Genomic DNA, 26,118 nt, shown 5'->3' with positions numbered 1-26,118 from the left:
CCTGAGCTGTCAGCACAGAGCCGGATGCGGGGCTCGAATTCATGGACTGTGAGATCATGACCTGAGCTGAAGTTGGTCGCCCAACCGACTGAGCCACCCAGGCGCCTTCAGGAGGACTTCTTATTTCAGTTTACTCTCTGAGTTTAAAATTTGTTTCTGTGTATATTGTACTTATATCTACTTTTTATACATAGTTAACGTAATTATACAGTTTTCAAAGCGTACAGATTACTGCTGTTGTTTAAAAACGAGGTGCTTTTTGGGGCGCCTGGGTGGCTCAGTCAGTTGAGCGTCCAACTTCAGCTCAGGTCACGATCTCACGGTTTGTGAGTTCGAGCCCCGCATCAGGCTCTGGGCTGATGGTTCAGAGCCTGGAGCCTGCTTCCGATTCTGTGTCTCCCTCTCTCTCTGCCCCTCCCCCATTCATGCTCTGTCTCTCTCTGTCTCAAAAATAAATAAACATTAAAAAAAAATTAAAAAAAAATGAGGTGCTTTTTATATTTAACAGAAATTATTCTTAAAATTGTTTTGCCTACAGACAGGATGCCAGGCGGGGGAATCTGACCACAGATAATGCTGTTTTGTTTCTGCACCTAGTGTTCGTGCTGAGTGCGTGGATCTTAGAGTTAATGTTTTAGAGTTAATGTCGCTTGCATATGTGTGACTTACTTTTATTTCAATTATTGTTTCACTTTTTACAATTTTCAGCATGCTGGAACAGGATTCCAGGAGAAAGAATCCTAGTGTGAACCCTGCAAATCAGAGGAGGCATCTTCTAGAATTTTCTGCTAAAGAGGTGCAAGACACATCAGATGGTATCATCCAGAAAAACAGCTACAGGTTAGAAGATGGCATGTCTGTCTGTTAAGATGATTTAATGAAACTGCCATAGAGAATTATATAGTATAACTTTACATTTACTAGTTTATGCACAGTTTTTATTAGAACAGACAAGTTATTGAGGCCCTTAATGAATTTTACTGTTAAGATCAGTTCCGAGAATACATTTACTTTTTGAAACCTTGAGAAGTTTTGAAATTCTTGTAGAGATGTGACCTTAAAATCTCAGTTTATGTGCACTAATATACGTATTGAGGCACATATGGTAAACAGACATTATATTATATATAATGTTTCTAATACAGCTTTTTATTATCATATGATTACACATATAACGTATCTAATAGTATCGTCCTGTGATGAACATGATATGGTGGAATGATTATGATTGAACCTGTGTGCAGTCATCAGATCACATCATTTATACTTGTTTATTGTGACCTTTGTTGGATCTCCCTCCCCTGTTACAGTTTAATATTGTCTTAGTAAATTTCTCTGTAGCCTGTCAAATAGTAAAAGGCTTGAAATTTTTTGAAAACACAAGGTCTGTGTTATGTAAAGTAGAAGAAGGTCGTCATGGACGTTTTCAAAGCTGTATACTTTTTGATAAACATTTCCCTGTGTTACTAGAGCCAAGTGGAGCTGGGTCCTTGATTAACAGAACCAAGGGACATCCCAGTGTGGCAGCCATTGCTGCCAAAGTGTAATGCTTTAGGACCCTTAGAAATCTGTGTACTTGTAACTCTGTGATGCTCTACAGGCCAAGAGCCATCGGGGAATCTTTTTTTTTTTTTTTTTTTTTTAACTTTTACTGTGATAGCCAAACCATTGAATGAAATTATTACCATAGTCCTGTGGGCTTGTGTCCATTTAGCCTTCCTAGGAAAAAATGCTAGTGTTCATTGTTTTAGGAATCTGCAATGTGTAAAGTACGATGTTAAGTGTGGCAGAGAATCCAGAGAGTTCCTTGTCAGTTAGTGTGATGCAGCACCCGTGACAGGTGCTATAATGTGGGAAGATTTTCTATGACGTCTCTTGCTTTTTCTCTCGTGCCCAAATCAGCTGTACTTCGGACATAGTGATCTTAGTACTCACTTAACAGTGTCTTTAAATCTCGCTAGAGTTTAGTAGTGTCTTTATTTTATTTTATTTTTTTTTAAATTTATTTTTTTTTTTCAACGTTTATTTATTTTTGGGACAGAGAGAGACAGAGCATGAACGGGGGAGGGGCAGAGAGAGAGGGAGACACAGAATCGGAAACAGGCTCCAGGCTCTGAGCCATCAGCCCAGAGCCCGACGCGGGGCTCGAACTCACAGACCGCGAGATCGTGACCTGGCTGAAGTCGGACGCTCAACCGACTGCGCCACCCAGGCGCCCCTAGTAGTATCTTTAATTTTACTAAGTAATTTGTCCAAGTTTGCCCTACATGTTCTACGTGTAATTTTGAGCTCTGTTGTCCACGTGAGATCTGTCAGAAGTTACGTTCTAAATTTGATAGTCTTCGGGTTTATGAGAGTGCAGACTGTGCCCTTCAGCTACGTATTGCAGGCCGTTAAAAAGTAGAATGAGTTATTGATTGCATATTTGCAGTGAAGTTCAGATAGCCTTACTAGAATATTACTTATGATGAACTAACCACAACAAGTAGAAACCTTCATCAATCTGTCTGTGGTAGAGTAAGGTGACGTGGAAAACACGGTGCTGTGATGATCCTAGTTCGACCCAGATATTTGAATGACCTTCAGGCTGTAATTTGTCAACTTTCAAAGTAGTATATGAGATGCAAGCCGTCCACTGTTGCCCACCCCAAAGTCACCATGGCCTGTTTTGGCTTACTGGTGGTGGTAAAAACAACAACAACAACAAAAAATGGACAAGATTATGGATTCTTGGCTACATGCAAATCTCTTGAAATATCTAAGGTTATTATTGAGCAGCTTGGGAAATTGAAATAAGTATCAGTCCACCAGTGTGATCTTCTTGATTTGATCACTTAACTCTCCCTCCCTAGCACTGTCCTGCGGTAGTGATTTATTTGCTAAAATGTTTTCTATCAATATGATTTGTTTGCAAGCAGCCTAGAACTCTGGCCATCTCAGGATTAGTGTGGATCTGATTGTCTCCAGATTGCATATTGGCTGAGACTCTCCCTTTTCCTTTCCCTTCAGCTCCACCCAGGTCCTTTCCTGGTATTTCTCCTATCAGACTTTTTTCTCTTTTCCAACGAATATTTTTGGCTGATAGAAAAAGCCAGTGAGCACAGATGTGCAGAAGTCATTATACTAGGGTTTATCACATAGAAATAAAATTATAAATAAAAAATATATTTTCAAAAGTAATTTTAGACTTCTGTGATGGACAGCAGCAGTTATATTTTCCTAAGTATGAAGACCTGATTTTTTAACCTAAGGCACACGAGACGGGTCTGTGGTGGTGGTGGTGGTATTTTTTGTTTGCTTTGAGTCTAGCAGACAGCCTCCTCTTGTAGGCATTTAGAGTTTATCAAGTGCAAAGGAGAGGTTTTCTTCCCTTCTCCCTCAACACTTAATTTCAGGGTGGTGTGTGTGCCACCTGTTACTACCTGTGTGTGCTGCCATTTCTGTGTTATTCAAACGTTTTAACTCCCAGAGGCAGAAGAGAGGACGTGGAGAATGTTCTGGGGCCACTTGGAGGAAGAATGATCTGTATGTCCTCAGCTGTTGTGTGTGGCTTACATAGAAGTCTGTAACTTTCATCTCTTGAAGTTAGTTTTCTACTCTGCCCAAATTATTTTTGTCACAGAGGCTGGTTATTTCAGTGTTGCCAGATTCAGTGGAAACTTCTGTCTTCATCTTGGTCTTTCCTCCACGTCCGGCCGTGGGGTCCCTCCTTCCTGGGGACCTTCTTCCTTGTGTCGCTCCAGGTTTCAGTTTCTGTCGTTTTCACAGACCTCTGCTTCAGTCCTCTTTCTGGGCTCCTCCTCCATCCAAACCTCATCCTCTGGAACTGTGGGTATTTTAGTTTTCTTTCTGCCTCTGTGACTCGTCCGTAATTTAGCGCACAGCCCATATCTCCGTATCCTGACAACTCCCAAATTTGTGTTTCCCACCCAGACTTCCCTTCTGAGTCTCCAGACTCCTCCACCCAGTAGTTTGCTTGACATCTCTTTTTTTTTTTTTTTAAACATGTCAGACTTAACACGTGCACGGTGGACCCCTGCGTCCGTCTTCTTGTTCATCTTCCAGCCCCTTCTCTACAACGGTCTTCCTCATTCCGTCGTTGCTTCTGCCGGAAACGCTGATTCCTCCCTTTCAACGGGTGCCATTGATACCTTTCCAAAAAGTATCTTGCATTGGTTTGCTCCCCTCCGTCTCACTGCCAGCACCTAAGTCGTGCTGTCGCAGCTCTTGCCTGGATGATAGCTGCCTCTTGGCCGGCCTCCCGGTTTCCGCTTTGATCTCCTTCGAATCCGGCTTTGGTACAGTGGCGGGGTGCAAGCGTAAACTGAACCCTATCACCTCTCTCCTTCTGTGAGCCTCTCGTTATGTTCCGGTAATTCCTCGTTAGGATCCAGGCAGTCTCTCTGAGCTTGTCTTGTGCCTCCCTCACTTGCTCACAACTCTCCAGCTGGTGTGTCGTCCTTCTTTGAGTTCCTGACGGCCACCTTCTCCCCACCTGCCTCTGTCGAGAACACTGTTTCCCCAGTTTCTATAGTAGTGCCTTCTTCTTTTCCTTTAGGCCTTGACTTAAATACCATCTCCTCAGGCCATTTCATCTAAAGTAGCCACTGCCACAGGTTTTCTCTTGCTACGTAGATTCTTTCTTTGAATTTATTTTTATGTGTTCTCTTTTTTTTAAAAAAAATTTTTTTTTTTCAACGTTTATTTATTTTTGAGACAGAGAGAGACAGAGCATGAATGGGGGAGGGGCAGAGAGAGAGGGAGACACAGAATCGGAAACAGGCTCCAGGCTCCGAGCCATCAGCCCAGAGCCCGACGCGGGGCTCGAACTCACGGACCGTGAGATCGTGACCTGGCTGTAGTCGGACGTTTAACCGACTGCGCCACCCAGGCGCCCCTGTGTTTGTTCTCTTATAGTTGGTCCTTCTTCCCCCTTAAGGTCTTTGAGGACAGAGACTTCATTTTTCTCGTTCCCTGTTGGGTTCCTAGCGCAGTACCTGGCACACGGTTGGTATGCAGTAAATAGTGGTTCGATGAGTTGATGAAAACTGTGAGTCTAGCCGTGTCTCATTTTGTTTTTATATATTTAAAAAAAAAAATTTTTTTTTTCAACGTTTATTTATTTTTGGGACAGAGAGAGACAGAGCATGAATGGGGGAGGGGAAGAGAGAGAGAGAGACACAGAATTGGAAACAGGCTCCAGGCTCTGAGCCATCAGCCCAGAGCCCGACGCGGGGCTCGAACTCACGGACCGCGAGATCGTGACCTGGCTGAAGTCAGACGCTTAACCGACTGCGCCACCCAGGCGCCCCTGTTTTTATATTTTTTCTTTCTGAGTTTTAGCATACCAAGTTTTCTAAATCTAGAGCACTGAGTGTAAAGAAATTTAAGACCGATCTAAGAGTTTTGAGTGAGAAAGGTGAAGGTAGCAGAGTGAGAATAAATAGCAGTGATGCCCGCGGCTCGGCTTCTGATGTCCAGCCTCGGTTGTGCTCCCTCCATCACACCCTGGATATCAGCTCCCGTGGTGTAGATCAGCGTGACGGTTAGGAAAGTGGATTTTTGAAGCTGATGGAGTGACTGGTTAACTTTACTTTGGTGTTTTATTAGCGATTCAGGTTTTTTCATGATTTAAACGTTTTTTAAATGTTTATTTACTTAGAGAAAGCACACATGTGAGCAGGGGTGGAGCAGAAAGAGAGAGGGAGAGAGAAATCCCAAGCAGGTTCCGCGCTGACGGCACAGAGCCCAACGTGGGGCTCCATCCCACGAGCCACGAGAGCATGACTTGAGCTGAAATCAAGAGTCGGACGTTTTGGGGCGCCTGGGTGGCGCAGTCGGTTAAGCGTCCGACTTCAGCCAGGTCATGATCTTGCGGTCCGGGAGTTCGAGCCCCGCGTCAGGCTCTGGGCTGATGGCTCGGAGCCTGGAACCTGTTTCCGATTCTGTGTCTCCCTCTCTCTCTCTGCCCCTCCCCCATTCATGCTCTGTCTCTCTCTGTCCCAAAAATAAAATTAAAAAACGTTGAAAAAAAAATTAAAAAAAAAAAAAAAAAAAAAGAGTCGGACGTTTTAACCAACTGAGCCGCCCAGGCGCCCCCAGGACTCTAAAATTTATATTCAACTTTTCAACACTTTCACTTCACCGCCTGCAGGTGTTGATGCCTCTCCTTGCCCCTGTCACACACGGTTTTAGGGAGACTTCAGTTTTGTCGTCACAGAATTGTGAATGACCATGAAACTTGAGTCCTGGTAACGTGGTACTGTCTTTCCTGTCCGTGGGTCTGTGCCCCTGCTTCCCCCCTTACTGTGCCACCTGTGTTCTGGCAGCTCTGTGGGCCATGTGTTACCATCGTGTCCTTAGTTTTTGGTACGTAGTACTTGCTCCGTATATTTTTATTTCCATAAAACGTTAATGCTAGTGATGATTTTCTTATAGCAAACGACTTAGGAATTTAAGACACAAGGAGATGTATTTTCTGCTTACGTTTTCCAGATACGATCATTCTGTTTCGAATGACAAGGCCCTGATGGTGCTCAGCGAAGAGCCACTCCTCTATATCCCTCCCCCTCCTTGTCAGCCCCTGATTAACACCACAGAATCTCTCAGGTGAGTGTTGTAGACCGTTGCAGAAATACCTGAGTGGGCTCCCGGGCTCGGCTTTGAAACCAGAAAAACTATTCGTGCAGATTAGCTAAGTGGCTGAGAGGACCTCTGCTTATTTGCCGGATGACCATGGGCGTATCAGTTGCTGTCCAGTTCCCCCACCAACCTGCTGAAGATGGTGACGGGTCTGCTTCGGGTGAGGGTATTGGGGTTGCCTATTGAAGTATATGCCTTATCTGAGAACTACAGAACGATCTTAATACAAAAATTCAGGATGTTAGACTTGAGGGCGGTAACATTGACAGCACCTTTTTCTTCAAGTTAGGAAGATAACTGTTTGAAGAGCGGCGATTCTAGAGGTATAACTAGCCCTTTTTTATTCCCAGTGTTGGGCATTTTGGGTTACAGTGCACTGAAATTTATTTCTCCCCCCACTATTTTTTCCTGAGCAATTGAGTTCATTCTTTTCCTTCTCCCCAAAGAGTGTGATTTTCAAAGGTTTCACGCACCCATTTGCTGTTAGGGTCCTGTGACTTGTTAAATGCTCTCCAGCATCGCCATTGTTGGTGTGTATGTGGCCCAAGAGCAGAAGTAGGAAATACTCTCTTTGTGAAAAAACTTGTGCATCCAGTATTTACCTTCAGAAGGTATTTGGCTGTTTTTTGTTTTTAATTTTGAACTCATGATCGAGGAGGCTACTGTATAAAAATCCATGTCATGTCAAAACGAACTGGACATTAGTGTCTCAGCTTTTTCCAGTCAAAAAGCAGCATTGAATCATCAGGTACTCGGGGTGCTATTTGGAACCTGTAGAATACGATTAAATTCATTTTCAACCAAGAGTGAGACGTTTGTTTCTAGGAAGTATGTTTAATTGACTACATTATTTTATAGGTTAAATCATGAGCTTCGAGGATGGGTTCACAGGCATGAAGTGGAAAGGACCAAGTCCAGAAGAATGACGAATAATCAACAGAAAACCCGTATTCTTCAGGTTTGTTTGTGCTTGTATTTATTTTTAATTTTTAATGTTTATTTATTGAGAGAGAGAGAGAGAGAGAGAGAGAGAGTGGGGGAGGGGCAGAGAGAGAGACACACACAGAATCTGATGCAGGCTCTGAGCTGTCAGCACAGAGCCCGACGTGGGGCTCGAACTCATGAACCATGAGATCATGACCTGAGCCAAAGTCGGAGGTTTAACTAACTTGAACCACCCAGGCGCCCCTGTGCTTGTTTTTAAACAACGGTTGGCACATTTGTTGTAAGTCTCCCCTCAGATGGATTGCTTCCTTCCCTGTAAAATTGGGAAAACTTGAACTTCAGCCGCTTCCCGCTTCCTGCTGCCTCAGACGCGGCCGGCACTGGCACTGAACGCCGTCCGCCCGGTTCAACAGCGCGAGTAGTTCTTGCTCGGGCAGGTGCTGCTTCTTGCTCTCTCCCTCACATTTACTTTCAAGCCAGGGCTTCCTCTACATGGGCATGTATGCCGAATGATTTGGGCGCAAATGGTAGGATAAATGGTACTGCTCATCTCTGGTCTTCCGAGAGCTTTTCGAGAAGAGGGTGTTGAGACGTAGGACAGCTTGAAAGTGGAGGCACATCTTCAAGGAGGACGTTCTGAACTTACACACGTGGGGCTCCAGGTTAATGACAACTCTTATTTACAGCCTGTTTAGTTGGGCTCCCATTTTTTTTTTTTTTTTTTTTTTTTTTTTAAAGTAATCTCTGCACTCAACATGAGGCTCGAACTTCTAACCCCCGAGATCAGAAGCCACGTGCTCTACCGACCGAGCCAGCCAGGCACCCCGGTTGGGCTTCCAGGTTAACATGGTTTACCCCACAGCACCGTTTGTGGTCATTGCATCATTCATCCAGTATTCATTATTGCTCCTGAAGTGCTGAGACTACCAGCTGGCACATTACAGGCTCCCCACCATTAGTACCTATGGTAGTAATGATGAGCCGGCTACAGGTTCTAGATCCTGGAACACAGTAGTGAGTATGATAAAATCCCTGCCTTCCTGGAGCTTATATTTTGATGGGAGAGATACGCACAAACACGTAAAGTTGAAAACAGACTTAGAAGGACAAATACTACATGAACTCACTTATATGTGGAATCTGTAAAAAAAAAAAAAAAAAGCCAACAAAAACTGAACTAGATACAGAGGACAGATGCAGAGACTGGGGGGTAGCAGGGTGGGTGAAATAGGTGAAGGCGGTCAAAAGGTACAAATTCCTAGTTACAAAATAAATACGTTATACGACCTAATATGTAGCATGATGTCTATAGTTAATAACACCGTATAGTATATTTGGAAGTTAGTAAGAGAGTCTATGTTTAAAGTTCTCATCACAAAAGAAAAAATAAATATTTAAATATATGCAAAGTTAGAGAATTCTCTAAAGAAAAAATAGGGTTGGAGATTAGAGGTTAAATTGAGAGGTAAGTGGCTATGTTAGATTGAATGGTTGGAGAAGGCTTCTCTAAAGAGACTTCACTTGAGTAAGGTATCGCCAAGGTAATTAATGCTAGCTGTTGTAACCACTGGCCTCAAAATCTCAGTAGCTTATGGAATAAAAATTTGTTTCTCACCCACACAAAGTCTGATACAGCTCTCCAGGATGCCTTTTTTTTTTTTTTTAATGTTTATTTTTGAGAAAGAGAATGTGAGTGGGGGAGGAGCAGAGAGAGGAGACACAGAATCCAAAGCAGACTCCAGCCTCTGAGCTGTCAGCACAGAGCCCAACATGGGGCTGGAACTCACAAACAACAAGATCATGACCTGAGCCGAAGTCAGATGCTTAATCGGCTGAGCCACCCAGGCGCCCCTAGAATGCCTTCTTTTCAAGCAATGGCTAGGGAATCCAGATTCTTTCTAGTCTGTGACCTCAACAACTGGAAATTCTTTGCTTCTAGCTTTGGGTGTGGGGGAAGAGAGAGCTTGGAAGATTATGCAGAATGTTTTAGGGATCTCGCCTAGACTTTAGCCAGTGTTCAGGTGGCTAAAACTCTTGTCACTTTTCACAGTCTCCCTTGCAGTAGGTGAGGCAAATGTCGTTTTCCTGTGTGTTCATGATTTGGTGAGAACGTTGCTTTTGCAATAGAAAAAAATGAAGGCGTAAACAATGCAAAGATCCAAGGGAAAATCTAGAGAAAGAGCTTACAGAAAACTGGAACAGCAAATATAAAGATCTTTAGGAGGAAAACAGTCTGGATATTTGAGGAACATCGAGAAGATGTGTAAGGCTGGACTGCAATGCCTAGGGGTCGAATAGTAGAAGATGGCATCGGAGAGGCAGCAGAAGCTAATTTGTAGCCTCATAGTCTACGGTGAGAATTTGGGAGATTTCATCCCAGGTTTGAGAAGACAGCATTGAAAGGTTTCAGCAGGGGAGGGACTTGATCTGATTTATGTTTATATTTTTAATTTTAATTATTAAATATTATAACTTTATTTTATCTTACTGTATTTTACTTGAGAGAGAGGGGGTGGGGAGAGAGAGAGAAAGAATCTTAAGCAGGTTCCATGCCCAGTGCTGAACCCCCTGTGGACTCCGCTCCATCACGAACCAGAGATCATGACCTGAGCTGAAATCAAGAGTCAGGCACTTAACCAACCGAGCCACCCAGGCGCCCCTAATCTTGAAGGAATTTTAACATAAAGAAGAGAATTTTGTTTTTATTTCACAGCCTTTGAACATGAGGAGACCTGGAGTTTAATCTCAAGTGTTATCTCTTTGCTATCTTGGGTATATATCTTTCTGTTATGAGCTTAGATAACGATCAGAAGTGTGAGACACTTAGCTCTTCCAGAGAAACGAGTGACAAGGATGAATCTGCTTGTCAAGGATAAAAGAAGTTCTTGGTCAGAAGAAGGATCATTCTGCTTATGCTGTTGTCAATACGAAAACATACAAAGAATTCCTCTGATTCTCTTTCTTAGTGTAATGAGTTATAACTGTTCTGCCTAGTCAGTCTTTCCTCATTTCAACCTCTTTTTCCTCACAACCACTCTTTTCAGATGCTTAAAAGGATCCACTAGTCTAGATAAGATATTCTGTAAATTTGACAAATTGACATTTCTTTGAAATTTCTGTGATCTCTTAAGCATTATATCCTTGACTTGGCTTGTCCCATTTCATACTTCTACCCTTTCTAGATTGTGAGTCTAGAAAAGGCAAAGGGGCAAATTAGTGAACATATCATTCAAAATGAAGGAAAAATAGAGGTACCTGGGTGGCTCAGTCGGATGCACGTCTGATTTCAGCTCAGGTCATGATCTCACAGCTTGTGAGTTCGAGCCCCACGTTGGGCTCTGTGCTGACAGCTCGGAGCCTGGAGCCTGCTTGGGATTCTGGGTCTCCCTCTCTCTCTGCCCCTCCTCCGCTCGTGCTCTCTCTCTCTCTCTCTCTCTGTCTTAAAAAAAAAAGAACATTTAAAAAAAATGAAGGTAAAATAAAGACATTTTCAGACAGATAAAAGCTGAGATAATTTGTTTCTGGAAGATCTGCACTATAAGAACTACTAAAATTTTTTAGACTAAAGGAAACGGTAGCAGACACAACTCCAGATTAGCAGGAAGGAAGAGCACCAGAATGGGTAAATATCTATTAGAAATAAATGGCCTTTTTATAAAAGTATTTTATGTATATATGTATATTTAAATGTCTTTAGAAGATTATTGTCTTAAAATTTTTTTAATGTTTATTTTTGAGACAGACAGGGACAGAGCATGAACAGGGGAGGGGCAGAGAGAGAGGGAGACGCAGATTCTGAAACAAGCTCCAGGCTCTGAGCTGTCAGCACAGAGCCGGATGCGGGGCTCAAATTCACGGACTGTGAGATCGTGACCTGAGCCGAAGTCGGATGCTTAACCGACTGAGCCACCCAGGTGCCCCAAAGATTATTGTCTTTTTAAAGGAAAACTTGTAACAATTTTTTATGGGTTTATAGCTTTTGTAGCAGTAAAATATAAGACAATAAGAACACAGAATGGTAAATGGAGTTATAAAGTTATATTGTCCACATAATATTTAAAGGTAGACTGTGTTACTAAACACTAACACAAGCACTAAAAACTAGCACAAAGAAGTAAGGCTAAAAAGCCAATTCAGGAAATAAAATTGGAATACTAAAAAGTAAGTATTTTAACCAAAAGACGGTAGGAAAAGAATAAAGAACAAATAGGATAAAAAGAAATATATACCAAGGTAGTGGACTTAAACCCAACCATACTAGTAGTTCCATTTAATGGGCTGAACACATCAGTTAAAAGGGAGAGATTGTCAAACTAGATTTTGTAAAAGGGAAGACCTAAGTATATGCTGTTTACACGAAGTAACATTTTAAATAGAAAGCCACATGGAAAATAAAAGTGTGGGAAAGTATGTATACAATGCAAATATTAAGCGTTAGAAATCTGGTGTGGCTGTATTAATCAGAGACTTCTAGACAGAATATTGTAAGAGACAAGAATATTTCATAATTATAAAAGGAGCATTTAATCAAGAAGATGTAATTCTGAATATATAGACCCATAGTATCAAAGCTTCAGAAATCATAAGGCAAAAAAGTGGTAGAACTAAAGGGAAAAACAGACAAATCTACAGCGTAATTGAAATTTTAACATCATTTATATGTAAATGTGTCATATTTTTGCTAATTATGACCTTTTGTTAAATTCTGTGTAGCTAAAAATGCAAAAGCCTCTTGGACAGTTTTTCAGAGTTTTTTTTTGTTTTTGTTTTTTAATATTTCTGAGAGAGAGAATGAGAATGGGGGGGTGGGCAGAGAGAGAGAGGGAGACAAAGGAGAGGGCCTGATGTGGGGCTTGAACTCACCAACGGTGAGATCATATCCCCAGCCGAAGTTGGATGCTCAACCCACTGAGCCACCCAAGCGCCCCTTTCAGAGGTTCTTTTGTTAATTGGTCTAAATCTTAGGTTAAATGGCACGTCTAATTTTTATTTCTAATGTCTCTGTAACAGCGGAAAGTCTGTGTACTCATTTCTGGGTCTAGAGAAAGAAGTCTGGTTTCTTTCAGACTTCTGTGTTAATTTCAAATGTGCCAAACTAGCAAAATCATTTAAAATGTATCAGATATTGGGATGCCTGGGTAGCTCAGTTGGTTAAGTGTCGGACTCTTGGTTTTGGCTCTTGGTTGAGCTCTGCGCTGGTAGCCCGGAGCCTGCTTGCCTTCTCTCCCCCCCCCCCCCCCACCTTCTCCCTGTGCCCCTCCTCTGCTCATGCTCTCACTCTCAAAATAATTAAACGTTAAAATTCACCAGGGTCGCCTGGGTGGCTCAGTTAGTTAAGCATCTCACTTCAGCTCAGGTCATGATCTCACGGTTCATGGGTTCAAACCCTGCCTCAGGCTCTGTGCTGACAGCTCAGAGCTTGGAGCCTGCTTCGGATTCTGTGTCTCCCTCTCTCTCTGCCCCTCCCCGTGCTCATGCTCTGTCTGTGTGTGTGTGTGTCTCTCTCTCAAAACTAAATAAAAATATTTTAAAAATTTAATAAAAAAAATTCAGATATTTAATCTGTTAATTTTAAACATTGTTTTTATCAGCTAGCTATAATTGAATTTTGGCTTTATTTACTACTTGAAAACATATCAGTAAGTTTACTATTGTGTATCTGTTTTTCTTTTTTCCTTTTCATTTTATTGATACATATTTTTTAGATGTTTGTTTATTTTGAGAGAGAGTACCCGAGTGAGGGAGTGGCAGAGAGAGAGAGAGAGAGAGAGAGAGAGAGAGAGAGAGAGAATGAGAACAAGAATGAGAGACAGAGAGAATGAGAATGAATCCCAAGCAGGCTCCATGCTGTCAGTGGAGAGCCCACCTCAGGGCTGGATCTTACGAACCTCAAGATCATGATCTGAGCCAAGATCAAGAGTTAGTCGCCCAACCGACTGAGCTACCCAGGCACCCTTCATTTTGTTGATATTTTAAAAATTTTGTTTAGATAATAAGCATTTATTGAGGGGCACCTGGGTGGCTCAGTCGGTTAAACATCCGACTTCGGCTCAGGTCATGATCTTGCGGTTCATGAGTTGGAGCCCCGCGTCGGGCTCTGTGCTGACAGCTCAGAGCCTGGAGCCTGCTTAAATCCTTTGTCTCCACCTCTCTCTCTCTCTCTCTCTCTCTCTGCCCCCCCCCATGAATAAACGTTAAAAATAAATAAGCATTTATTGAGGAGTATGTCAAATTTATATTTTCAGTTTATTTATTTTGAGAGAGAGCACAAGCAGGGAAGGGGCAGAGAGAGAGAGGGAGGGCGAGAATCCCAAGCACTTCTAGTGCAGAGCCTGCCGCAGGGCTGGAAGTCATGAGCCCATGAGATAAGAGTTCTCTCAAAAGTAAACATTAAAAAATAAATAAGTAAATAAGAATTTATTGAACACCTGTTATATGTAACCCCTACATTAGATTTTCATAAAATTAGACCCTTGGCATTTTACTGTCAGAAATTAGCCTAGTATTCAGCCCTGCATATTGGTTCCATCCACTAAACAAAATTGTTCCCTCTTTGTTTTTTCCCCTTTAACTCCTTGTATGTTCTTCTATTTTAGCATTTATCACATTGTATTGTTTCCACATGTCTGTCTTCCCAGTCAGTGCCTGTCCTAAGTGCTCTATAAAAGTTGATTACTGCAGGATGGATGGATGGATACAGTAATGAACAAATGCTAATAGTCTTCTGAGTAAACAGTTCCTTAAGCTGCTTTTGACAGGGTAATAATAAGGTCACTTCCTAACATAATAATTGGTAATGTGCCCTTGAACTCTGATCCCCTTAAAAAAGACTTCAGAAGATGAGTCTATAAAACTGGCAAGGAATAGAAGAAGGCTCCGTGCCAGGCAGATGCTGCAAGAAGACAGGTCCCCAGGGGCGCCTGGGTGGCTCAGTCGGTTAAGCGGCCGACTTCGGCTCAGGTCATGATCTCACGGTCCGTGAGTTCGAGCCCCGCGTCAGGCTCTGTGCTGACCGCTCAGAGCCTGGAGCCTGTTTCAGATTCTGTGTCTCCCTCTCTCTCTGACCCTCCCCCGTTCATGCTCTGTCTCTCTCTGTCTCAAAAATAAATAAACGTTAAAAAAAAAAAAAAAAAAAAAAAAAAAAAAAAAAAAAAGAAGACAGGTCCCCAGTAGAGCATATGTGGGCCACTCATGGTTCCAGATTGGACTGTTCTCTGGCCAGAAAAGTCATCGCCGAAATCTCTTTAATGATGGCTTAGTCCATAGGTACATTTTGGCGAGAAGATCTTTGTGTTTCATTCAGTAAACAATAGGATCCAGTTTCATTATGAACCTTTCACACTTCAGGAACTTGCCTTGGAAAAATAATTACTTTAGACAAACAAGTTGTTACATGTTCAGTAATATTTGTACGACTTGGTCGTAAAACTTATGGTAGTTGAACTAAGCTTTTGGACTGTATTTTTAAACTTTATGGGAAAATGCCTTAACGTTTTAATCTCCTTAAGATTCTTCTCTCAGCCCAGAGCGTGACCAGAAGAGTTTTAATCTTTCTGTTGGTATTTAGTTATGTGAACCTGATCTCTCAGAATACTCATGAAAAAAAGGCATATGAATATTTTAATTTTTTTTTTTAACGTTTACTTATTTTTGAGAGAGAGAACGTGAGTAGGGGAGGGGCAGAGAGAGAGGGAGACACAGAATCTGAAGCAGGCTCCAGACTCCGAGCTGTCAGTACGGAGCCTGACGTGGGGCTCAAACTCATGAACCACAAGACCATGACCTGAGCCGAAGTCGGACACTTAACTGACTGAGTCACCCAGGTGCCCCGGTATATGAATACTTTAATGAGAGTTTAGTAAATGTAGAGTGAGTCAATATAGGAAGATCTTCATCTAATTTCATTATATGGCATTAAGTCTTTTTTTTCTTCCAGGGTGCTCTGGAACAGGGCTCAAATTCTCAGCTCATGGCTGTCCAATACACAGAAACCACTAGGATCAGGTAAGAAAGTGTGGAAGTTCTTGGCCAAGGAATTTTAAATACCTAGTATTTTAGTAAAGTTGAGAGGCACATTTCTCTTCTGTCTTAATTACGCTTGTTCTCATCAGTGACTTTTCTGTTAGTTCACAGACCAAACTGCCTCTGAGTGGTCAGAGTAAACCCAGAGAATTTCAAGAGGGTAACTCTCAGATTCCTTAAATACAGATTTAGTCAGAATGCTGTTCAGTCGTCATTTTGCTGTACAATGTAAACATCCATAACTCTCGTCCTCGATTTGCATCTATTTCATGAGCCAGGGGTAGGGAGTGTTATTTTATGAATGTGCCAGGTGTCTTGCTGAGTGCTTTCCATGCATTTTATTTTAAAATCTGTATAATAACTTAGAGTGTAGATATCACAGTCCTTATTGTATATGGAGAAAAACTGGGCAAGTCACTTAGTTTTTCTAAGCCAGAGTCATAGACCAACAAGAGGCAGAATTGGCACTCAAATCAATTTGACTTAAAATTCATTTTTCACTACACCGATGCTACTTAAGCTTTTGAAGGAATCTGGAAGGAGTGCTGTATCGAAGGTCGAAATGTTTGGACCAAACACATCCGACTAAAAGGAACAATATTACCGGAGGCAATAATGGTGTTATGAGTGAGTTGTTGGCTTTTGAATTGGACAGAGTTCAGAACATCTCTGCCACTCACTTGCTCTGTGGATCAAACAGGTGAACTTAAAGTTTCCTCATCTACACAGTTCTGGCCACGCAGAGTGGATGATCAAATCGCATAATTTATTTAAAACACTTCGCATGGTCCTTGGCACGTTGGAAAGCTGGTGATGGTGCTGATGTGATATATTGATGCCAGTGCCACTGAAATGGAAGTAGAGGGTCTCAGATTCTGTGTGTAGCTTTCCCACAGACATAGAGTTCACAATTTATTTACTATCAATTTCATATTTACTGAGCACCAGCTGTGTGTCAGACCGGGTACCTGGCCCTGAGAACATATGCCCAGTGTAAGTGGAAAGCTGTTTATTACCCTGTTAACTGAGAGTCTCTATTAAATGGCAGTGGGCAGTATATTGGCAATCACGAATGTTTCAAATCCGGAGATACGGTGTTATCATGTAGAAATAGATAATTCAGATAGGTATAGTGACTAATAATTCTCCTAGTGATCAGAATATTTCGTTCGTTTACTATATATATATTTAAAAATACGTTCATTTTTTTTTTTTAATTTTTTTTTTTTTCAACGTTTATTTATTTTTGGGACAGAGAGAGACAGAGCTTGAACGGGGGAGGGGCAGAGAGAGAGGGAGACACAGAATCGGAAACAGGCTCCAGGCTCCGAGCCATCAGCCCAGAGCCTGATGCGGGGCTCGAACTCCCGGACCGCGAGATCGTGACCTGGCTGAAGTCGGACGCTCAACCGACTGCGCCACCCAGGCGCCCCAAAAATACGTTCATTTTTTGATGCATCATTATGATGGCATATTATTTCGTTACTAGTCAAAAATATTTTTAATTTCTGTATCTTCCCCTCAGGTTTGGTGTGAATCCAAAACTGCTTTAAAAAACGTCTTTAAAAAAGTGGTTTAAATGAATTAATCATGTATTCTGTATCAGTGACTCAATCAGCCTACTCACTAAAATGTATTTGTGCCCCCAAATCAATACTCAAGATGCTTTTTAAAAAAAATTTTTTTTACATTTATTTATTTATTTTTGAGAGACAGAGAGAGACACAGCACAAGCGGGGGATGGGCAGAGAAAGAAGGAGACACAGAATCCGAAGCAGGCTCCAGGCTCTGAGCTGTTAGCACAGAGCCCATCACAGGGCTCAAACTCACAAACCACGAGATCATGACCTGAGCCGAAGTCAGATGCTCAACCGACTGAGCCACCCAGGCTCCCCAATACTCAAGATGCCTTTACAGCCATTTGCAAGTGTGCATAGATGGTCCTAGGTGAGGCTCAGTTAACAAGGCCACACTGCACCTTCCTGCTTCAGCTCCTACTGTGAACAGGTTTCTTTTTGAAGTCTGTTTAATGCCATATTTTTCACATTTTTATGCTTTTTGGGTGTGTGTGTGATTTCACTGTCTAAAATGGCCCTGAAGCACAGTCCCAAAGGGCTACCTATTGTTCAAGAAAGCTGTGTTGTGCCAAGGCGCCTGGGTGGCTCAGTCAGTTAAGCGTCTGACTCTGGATTTCGGCTCAGGTCATGATCTCACGGTTTGTGGGTTCCAGCCCCACGTTGGGCTCTGCACTGGCAGTGCAGAGCCTGCTTGGGATTCTCTCTCTTTCTCTCTCTTTCACTCTCACTCTCACTCTGCCCCTCCCCTGCTCTTGCTCTCTCTCTCTCGCTCTTAAAAGTAAATAAATAAACTTAAAAAAAAAAACAAAGGCTGTGTTGTGCCATATGGAAAAATATACATATTAGATAAGCTTCATTCAGGCATAAGTTACAGTGCTGTTGACCAGGAGTTCAGTGTTAATGAATGAACGAGGTATGTTGAAGAAGGTGTCTTTAAACAGAAACATAAAAACAAGGTTATATATTAATCTGTTGACAAATATGCCATAGGTAGGGGCTTATAAGGAACCTAACACGGTATTTCCCTTAGGAGAATGGTTCAGTATTTACTAATTCAGTGTTCACACCGACTTTGTAGAACGTAACTATCATGATGAATCAGAATTGATTGTATGTCAAAATAATATGGTTAGAAGTGGCTTCATGAGCAAATGGAATTATTTCAAAGAAAGTTCTTATGATTCATTTATAATTTTCCTTTTAGATCAGTCTTTTTTTTCCTCATAAAGTTGGATAGAAAATGTAGAAGAACCTATAAGAAAGAAAACACAGGTTGTCTGGAGAAAAAGACAACATTTTAAAAAATTCTCCTTTAACTTCTGGGTCTTGGCTTATTGCGCTAAATAATAAAAGACTGGAAATATTAAAAACTACACTAATATCATTTGAGTGTGTCTTTTGGGCCTACGATGTGGTTGAGGTACTATAATTTTAGTTACTAATGTTACGAAGGCACTGACGTGGTACCTCCTGTATCTGTGGCTGGCATTTGTTGAGTGACTCCTATGAGGCCTTGAGGCCTTACTCGGTGCTTCACATATGTAACGTCTCTGACCAGTAACAGTCCTGCAGGTTTGAACCCTCATTTTATGGATGAGGAAACCGAGGTTGCTCAGGGGTTGATTTCCTTAAGAATACCCACTTGAGGAGTGGAGACAAAATTCAAAGCCAGGTCTGTTTGTTTCCAAATCCTGCCTCCTTCCCACTTTTCACACAGCCTTATAGACAAGTACGCCTTACAGATTTGACAGAGCGGTGAAAAATACCTTCCCTAAGACTTAATGTCTGTCACCAAAAATTTAAAATCACGCAAACCAATGCAGAAATCTATTTTCTGATACTCTTTATTATTTTTACATGCTCTGCAGTGAACTTGAGTGGTGCTTTTTTAGAGCTTTCCATTCAGAAATGAGAGTTTTTGCTTTAGTGAATTGGATCTTATAAATACCCTGACCTTGGGCTTTTCAGAACGTTATTATAAAAATTACTGCCGAATGCTGCTACTATTTTGGTTGAGAGTAATTCTTATAATTCAGACGTAGCCTTAGCACGGGGAGTATTTTTGAGAGGAGATGAAATTTTCTGGTTTAAAAACACTTTGCCCTGTTCTTCCTTCAGCAGGAACTCAGGGAGTGAGCTGCAAGTGTATTATGCATCACCCAGAAGTTATCAAGACTTCTTTGAAGCCATCCGCAGAAGGGGAGATACGTTCTATGTCGTGTCATTTCGAAGGGTAAGTTCACTCTGAAAGAAGAAAGAAGATATTTTTGAGTACCTGTTATGTACAGGGCATTGAGCTGAGTACCATAGGAGGTAAAAAGATGTGAGAGATAGAAAGCCGTTTAAAGAAATTATGACTGGAACAGTCTATCTCAGTTCTGTCACACGTGCTTGTTTCTGAGCTGTTCAGCATTGCGAAGATGAACATGGATTGATGTCAGGCCACAAGTTTAGAAAATATAAACCGCTTGTTGATTTTTATTCTTTGTCATTCCTGTATCCATATGGTTTGATTATTAACAAAATAAGTAAGAATATTAAAAAAGACAAAAATCTGTTTAGGCTTTGTGGTGGTAGTCCTGTTTGGTAATTGAGAAACAGACTTCCCAAATGTGGGATTGAGGTGAATCGTGGGCGGATCAGTAATATTGATGTGGAATGTTTGGATTTATGTCCCTAAGACTTCCTATTCTTCTTTTCCCTCCCCATCAGACATTTATTTCTGTTGGTGAAGAATGTGTTAGTCGATGCAAAAGGAAATGGGTGTACGAGTACTCTTGAATATTACGAATGTTAGACTAAATGGAAATAAGATGCGTGGCTGTATGCTTTCTATCTTCTTTTCCTATAAAATGAAAATACATTTTTCATGGAGTTGCCATGTGAATCTCTGTTAACAGTGCTGTGTGTGAAACCAGGAACACATGAATGACTTAGAACTCCTGGGTGGTTTGTATCCTAGGCCGGCCGGCCGGCCGGCCGGCCGGCCTGCCTTCCTGCCTGCCTGCCTGCCTGCCTGCCTGCCTTCCTTCCTTCCTTCCTTCCTTCCTTCCTTCCTTCCTTCCTTCCTCCCTTCCTTCCTTCCTCCTTTCCTCCCTTCCTCCCTCCCTCCCTCCCTCCCTCCCTCCCTCCCTCCCTCCTTCCTTCCTTCCTTCCTTCCTTCCTTCCTTCCTTCCTTCCTCCCTTCCTTCCTTCCTCCTTTCCTCCCTTCCTCCCTCCCTCCCTCCCTCCCTCCCTCCCTCCCTCCCTCCTTCCTTCCTTCCTTCCTTCCTCCCTCCCTCCCTCCCTCCCTCCCTTCCTCCCTTCCTTCCTTCCTTCCTTCCTTCCTTCCTTCCTTCCTTCTTTCCTCCCTTCCTTCCTTTTTAAAGAATATTGACGGGGCACTGTTAGAAATAAACCTGTGCCAACAGAGCAAACAATTCATTCTCTGGTTATGGTCACCACTATCTAACATTGTCAGTTAATTCTTTTCCTAAGGCATGAATATCTAGTAGCTTGGAACTTTAGAATCTGAGAACGTTGACACTTGAAGATTAGAGAAATAAGAAATTTCATATATTTTTAGCTGATAATCAAATACACTGGGAGATTTGGCATACTTCAGCAATGGCATCTCATGATTTCTGCCCTTTCACAAAGTTCCTTGTGCCCGGCTTATTCTCTCAGACGTAATTGGTGTATTCCTATACTGCACCAGCCTCAAAGTTCATTTCCAGCAGCAAGGGGGCAGCTGAGAACAAGGTTTCAGCAAGGTTCCAACTGTATTGGTTGCTGAGAAGTAAGTCTTTGCCTTAGCGTCAGACACCGTCATGTTAAAAGTGGGAAGAAAAAGCTAAACTTTAAGATGTGAGATGTGGGAGCACTGTGGAGAGACTTGATGGGTGTTAAAGTGAACATGTTCAAGTATACGTTTATGGAAGCTACCACAGAAGAGTGTTTTTAACACTCGAATAGCTGTGTACTTTTTCTTAGGTTCCAGATAACTTCTCTATTATTTGACTAAAACAGTATATGTAATACATATTAGAAGTAGCAGTGGTTAAGCCATGGGTTGAAATCATGGTTAGTAACGTTTTTCTAGGGAAGAGAACGATAATTCTAGCTTTAAAGGGATTATATCTACAAAGGAAGATGAATGGTGTTTTTATTTTAAATATACACATTATATTTCTTGCGTTTGTAAGAGCTCTCTCTCTTTAGTTTGCTGTAGAGAGTGCCATTGGAGAATTACTGATTTCCTCTCGCTGCTCCCAACCTTTTGATGTTCTGGAATAAACAGTCTTTCTCATGTTCTGGAAAAGTGTTGAGACTATCTGTCACATTCTGTTTGGATTTTTTATTTCCTAATTACTGATTTATCACATCTTGGTGTTTTATGTCAAGGAACAGTAAGGATAAACCTGAACTTCATTAGGTAACAGTAGAGACAACATCCTTTTTCATTTTTTCTTGTTTTAACAGTGGTGATAAGGAAGTTAATTTGATCATGATAGCTATAAACTGTGTCATGGGACAAGAATATTTGGTTCCTAAATGCTGGATGGTTCTTTTTGTTCTTGCTAAAATGAAAATGAAAGAAGTAATGACCTCATGCTTGGTTTCTGCTTCCATTTGTCAATATAAAATATTCTAACAGTTTCATCAAAAAGGTGAGGAGCATCATTTCTTGTGCAGAAGGATGTAGACTTTTTCTCATTGACAGAAATTATCTTAATTGATACTATATGATTGCATTGGAATTTAAGAAATACAGAGATTCTAAAGCTTCAAGGTTTGGCTTAGTGTAAATGAGACATAACAGAAGCCATATTGTTTCATTTTATAATTGGATATGTATTTGATGAAATATTTGATTATCTAAAAAGGTAGACATAGCCATTGACCATTTAGGATACCATTATTTAATAAACCTACCTTGTCTCAGCCTCGTACCTCCTCACACCCCACACTCCTATGCTCTTTAATCACGTTGCAGTTGAGCTGCTGAAATAATTTTCTCCAGAGCAGACTCACTCTTGGATAACTGCTGACTTCCTGCTACAGGCCAGCAGGAAAGAATGCTTATGATCCCAATAATCCTGTCAGAGGCTCAAACCTTTTCCTGTTCTTTTGACTTTGCTTTAAGTTTTTGCCTCCAACTTAGTAACTCCCTCTACTCCCTTTATTTAGTTCCAGGTGTTCATAACCTATTTTCTTCTAAGTATTTTGTCTTTTCCTCCTTTCTTTGACTACGGTTTGGAGCTGCAGTGGTGGGAAATAACTTTTTCTCAGACTTTCAAGTCACTTTGAGTGTGGTCTGATACATTAATAAAAAAAAATCTAGTTAAATTTAATGTTGATTTTTTTTTTTCTCTGTGCTTTCATAGGATAGTCTGTTTAGGGAGGGAGGGAGTAAATGAAAGAATAGACTAAAATGATGTCAAAAACATGGGACAGGGACAAATAGCTCAGCAAGGCTCATGCAAGGTGGGATAAGAAAGTGACTCTAAAGAGGGAAGGAAAGAGAACATTGGGAAAAAAGGCAGGAAAATGATATTTACCTTATCTATAATTCCACTAAACATTGCAATACTATTCTAGATGCTGCTCTGTTATCTCTTAATAACAGGAGAGAGTCATTCGTGATCTTCCTGGGGGCAATTTCCCGTTAAGAACAGCCTCGTTCTGATTCAGATGGCTGTGAATGTCAGCTCACCGTATTATCTTCATTCTTAAAATTTTTTTTTAATGTTTATTTATTTTTGAGGGAGAGAGAGACAGAGCGTGAGTGGGGGAGGAGCAGACAGAGAGGGAGACACAGAATCTGAAGCAGGCTCCAGGTTCCGAGCTGTCAGCACAGAGCCCGACATGGGGCTCGAACCCACCAACCTCAACATCATGACCTGAGCTGAAGTCAGATGCTTAACTGACTCAGCCACCCAGGTGCCCCAACCATATTCTTTTCATTCTTGTTTGAGATTTCCTTTTCAAATGAAATGGATGCCTGCTTTTGGAACACTATTTATTTTATATTTTCTGTTTTCACTGTCTGTCTCTCAAGACAAAGTCATACATTTGACGCTGTCTTTTCATCTATTTCAGATACATACATAACGTAACACACGTAAGGAGAATGTGAGATGTAGCTGTGTGCCTGCCTCAGAGATGTTTCTCCCCCTCCTTCTGAATACTTTATGTGTTCTAGATACAATAACCCTTTCTGAGTGTTTTATGTATTCTTAGATATAGTCCCCTATTTGGGTATTTTATCCCTTCTTGGTCTCTTATAAAAAATTTGTTAGTGGTATCATGTATATGGCATGGATTGTTAGGATAACCTTAAATAATAGGGTCTTCCTGGAAGATACATGAGCATTGAAGAGGTGCAGGAACCTGGCTCAACAGCCAAATAGTCCCCCTGGGCTTGTGCTTCATAGCCTGGAATGTGTACTGGTCCTCCCAGAGATTAGAATAGTGGCTTGTCGTCATTCCCGATTTGGTGGCAGTTCCAGTGATGCCACGGCACTCTTTTTCACACATTTGCTCATTCAGACTTTCTGGATAGAAAGAATATCTGACTCTGTGTGTGTGTGTGTGTGTGTGTGTGTGTGTGTGCGCATATGCGTGTATGTGTGTGTGTGTGTGTGTGTGTGTATACATGCATATATCATCTCTTATGTAGAATCTTATGTAGATGGCCTGCCTCATGAGTCATGGTTCACTGATTTGTGACCAGGGAAATAGGGTTGATTTCAAATGTATTCTCTTGCTTTGTAAGCCAGCAACTTTATGCAGAAGGAACAGCCTGGGGCCACTCTTGTGAAAAAATGATTGTGGTGAGCCTTTAGAGCTTCATAAAGTGTTTATTACACTACACAATCTGGCTTTTAAAAACAATTTTTCCTTGTATTGGTTCCTAATTGTTGGATCTAAGAGGCTTGCCTTCTCATCTATGTCATAACCCTCTTAAAGGCAGGAAAGTGTCAGATGCTTTTTTATTACCACTCCTGACACTGAGCACAATGCCAGCCACTCTGTGTTTATTATTTTTTTTTAATTTGTTTTGAGAGAGAGAGAGCAAACAGGGGAGGGACAGAGAGAGAGAGAGAGAGAGAGAGACCAAATGCCAAGCAGGCTCTGTGTCGTCAGCACAGAGCCCCATGTGGGGTTCAAACTCATGAACCGTGAGATCATGACCTGAGCTGAAATCAAGAGTCAGACGCTTAACCTCCTGAGCCCTCCAGGCACCCCTAGCCACTCTGTGTTTATTAAGCAGAACAATTTTGGGTAATGGTTCACTAAGAGAAATCACAGTGATGGAAGTTTGTTGCTTTTCATAATCATTAAAGGATATTTTTACATCTGCTTTGCTTAAAGCAATGTGCATCTACTTTACTGATGAAAGGAATAACATAAGCGATGCTGAATTCCAACAGAAAATTCAGAGATGACCTTTCCTCTGTCCCTTTATGGTGGCACTGGCCAGAGCTGCATCGGCTTCGTTCTTGACTCTGAATCTAAGGTTTAGAGCTGAAGATATCACCTGGGTGAAATGTTTGACTGTGAAATGTTGAACAGTTCAGAGATAGAACTTTGAGGTGCTTACATCCTCAGTGTTTAGTATTTGGCAGAAACATTTTGGCATAGATTGTCGTTTGACCTCATTGCTTTCTTGTTTTGGAGAAGAGCTTATGTCTAGTATCTGTAGAGTCCGGCAGCTAGAGCCAGAAACTTGGAGCCTTGGACAAAGTATAGGAAAGCCTCTAATAAGTGCAGGAAGGCTGACTTGTGATATTACTGATTCAAAATGTTTGCCAAGGATTGGCTCCCATGGAAGGCCATAAAAAGGACTTTCACAGAATAACAATGATATTTCCTAAGTGGAACACCTACATTAATACCTACTGTGTGCTTAGAAAGAATGGCATCTTTTTGGATGCATGTTATTTATTTCTTGGAATTACTGTTTAGTGCATGAAATCGTCAGAGGCAAGAGGAATTTCCTTAGTAATCAAAGAATGTTAGTCACTTTATGAAGTCTACTTCAAAAGGATTCAGCTCCTTTTGTTTCGGGACCTCACAACTGGAACAGAGACACGTCAGTCTTCGAGGTTGGCCATTTTCTTATCTCCAGTTTCATTGCATCTTAGCCAGATTCTTTCTCTAGATAGAAAAAAAAATGGGAATAAGTGAGTTCGGAAAGATACTTGCATTAAAAAAAAAAGTCTTATCTCAGAAGAGAGACTTTTTAAAAAAACCTTTTAGGAGGTTTTTTTCCTAATAATTTTTAACATTGAAATACATCTCATTCAGGTCCGAAGCACGTTATAAAAAATAGAGCAGAATTCTCTGAGTATCCGCCCAACCACTTAACAATTAAATCTGTAACATTGTCTTCATTCATTTTCTCTTCCATTTCATTTATACACAAATGCTGCCGCCTTCAGTGTTTACGACCATTATAGTGTACAAACTTTTTTGACATAGCTTCGTTAGTTCCTTAAAATAATAAAGTAAGTATTCCTAGTCCCGTTTTACAGGTGAAGAAATTGAGGCAGAGAGAGGTTAAGTGGCTTGTCTGAGGACACAGGAATTGTAAGCAGTAGAGCTAGGGCAATCATTGAGGCCTTCTAATTTAATACAGTGATTTTTCTCTTTACACTCTAGTGCTGTCCTTCAGACATACTACAGAATATGTAAATAGCATAATTACTCTACTCCTCCAGAGCCATTTTCTTTGCCAGATCTGCTAGGCATTTTTACTGGAGTTACCTAATAACAATTCAGATTTTTGATTACCTGACGATAGATTATCTATTAGGTTACACTTTCACAAGAGTAGAGAATAACCTGATGCTCTGTAAGATTTTATCCAGGGAATGGAATAAATGGGCATTGAGAGCTTCTGGTTTCTTTTTTAAAACAATTGGGGGGAAAAAATCTATGTGTATCT

The 26,118-nt window shown here is 41.3% G+C and overlaps 1 protein-coding gene across 2 annotated transcripts in view; it reads left to right on the top strand.

The window, feature by feature from the left end:
* ATF6 (activating transcription factor 6) overlaps positions 1–26,118 on the top strand; it is a 205,599-nt gene that overhangs the window by 69,142 nt on the left and 110,339 nt on the right. Inside the window, exons 11-15 of one of the 2 annotated variants that reach the window (XM_043567583.1) lie at positions 709–840; positions 6,496–6,609; positions 7,501–7,600; positions 15,524–15,591; positions 19,308–19,419. In XM_043567583.1, the coding sequence (XP_043423518.1) occupies positions 709–840; positions 6,496–6,609; positions 7,501–7,600; positions 15,524–15,591; positions 19,308–19,419 (526 nt within the window). Of the gene's footprint in view, positions 1–708; positions 841–6,495; positions 6,610–7,500; positions 7,601–15,523; positions 15,592–19,304; positions 19,420–26,118 lie in introns of both variants that reach the window. The other variant, XM_043567582.1, reaches the window with a different exon arrangement.

Source organism: Prionailurus bengalensis, chromosome E4 (assembly GCF_016509475.1).
Source record: "Prionailurus bengalensis isolate Pbe53 chromosome E4, Fcat_Pben_1.1_paternal_pri, whole genome shotgun sequence".
NCBI classification, from domain to species: Eukaryota; Metazoa; Chordata; class Mammalia; order Carnivora; family Felidae; genus Prionailurus; species Prionailurus bengalensis.
This window is presented reverse-complemented; position numbering and strand designations above follow the sequence as displayed.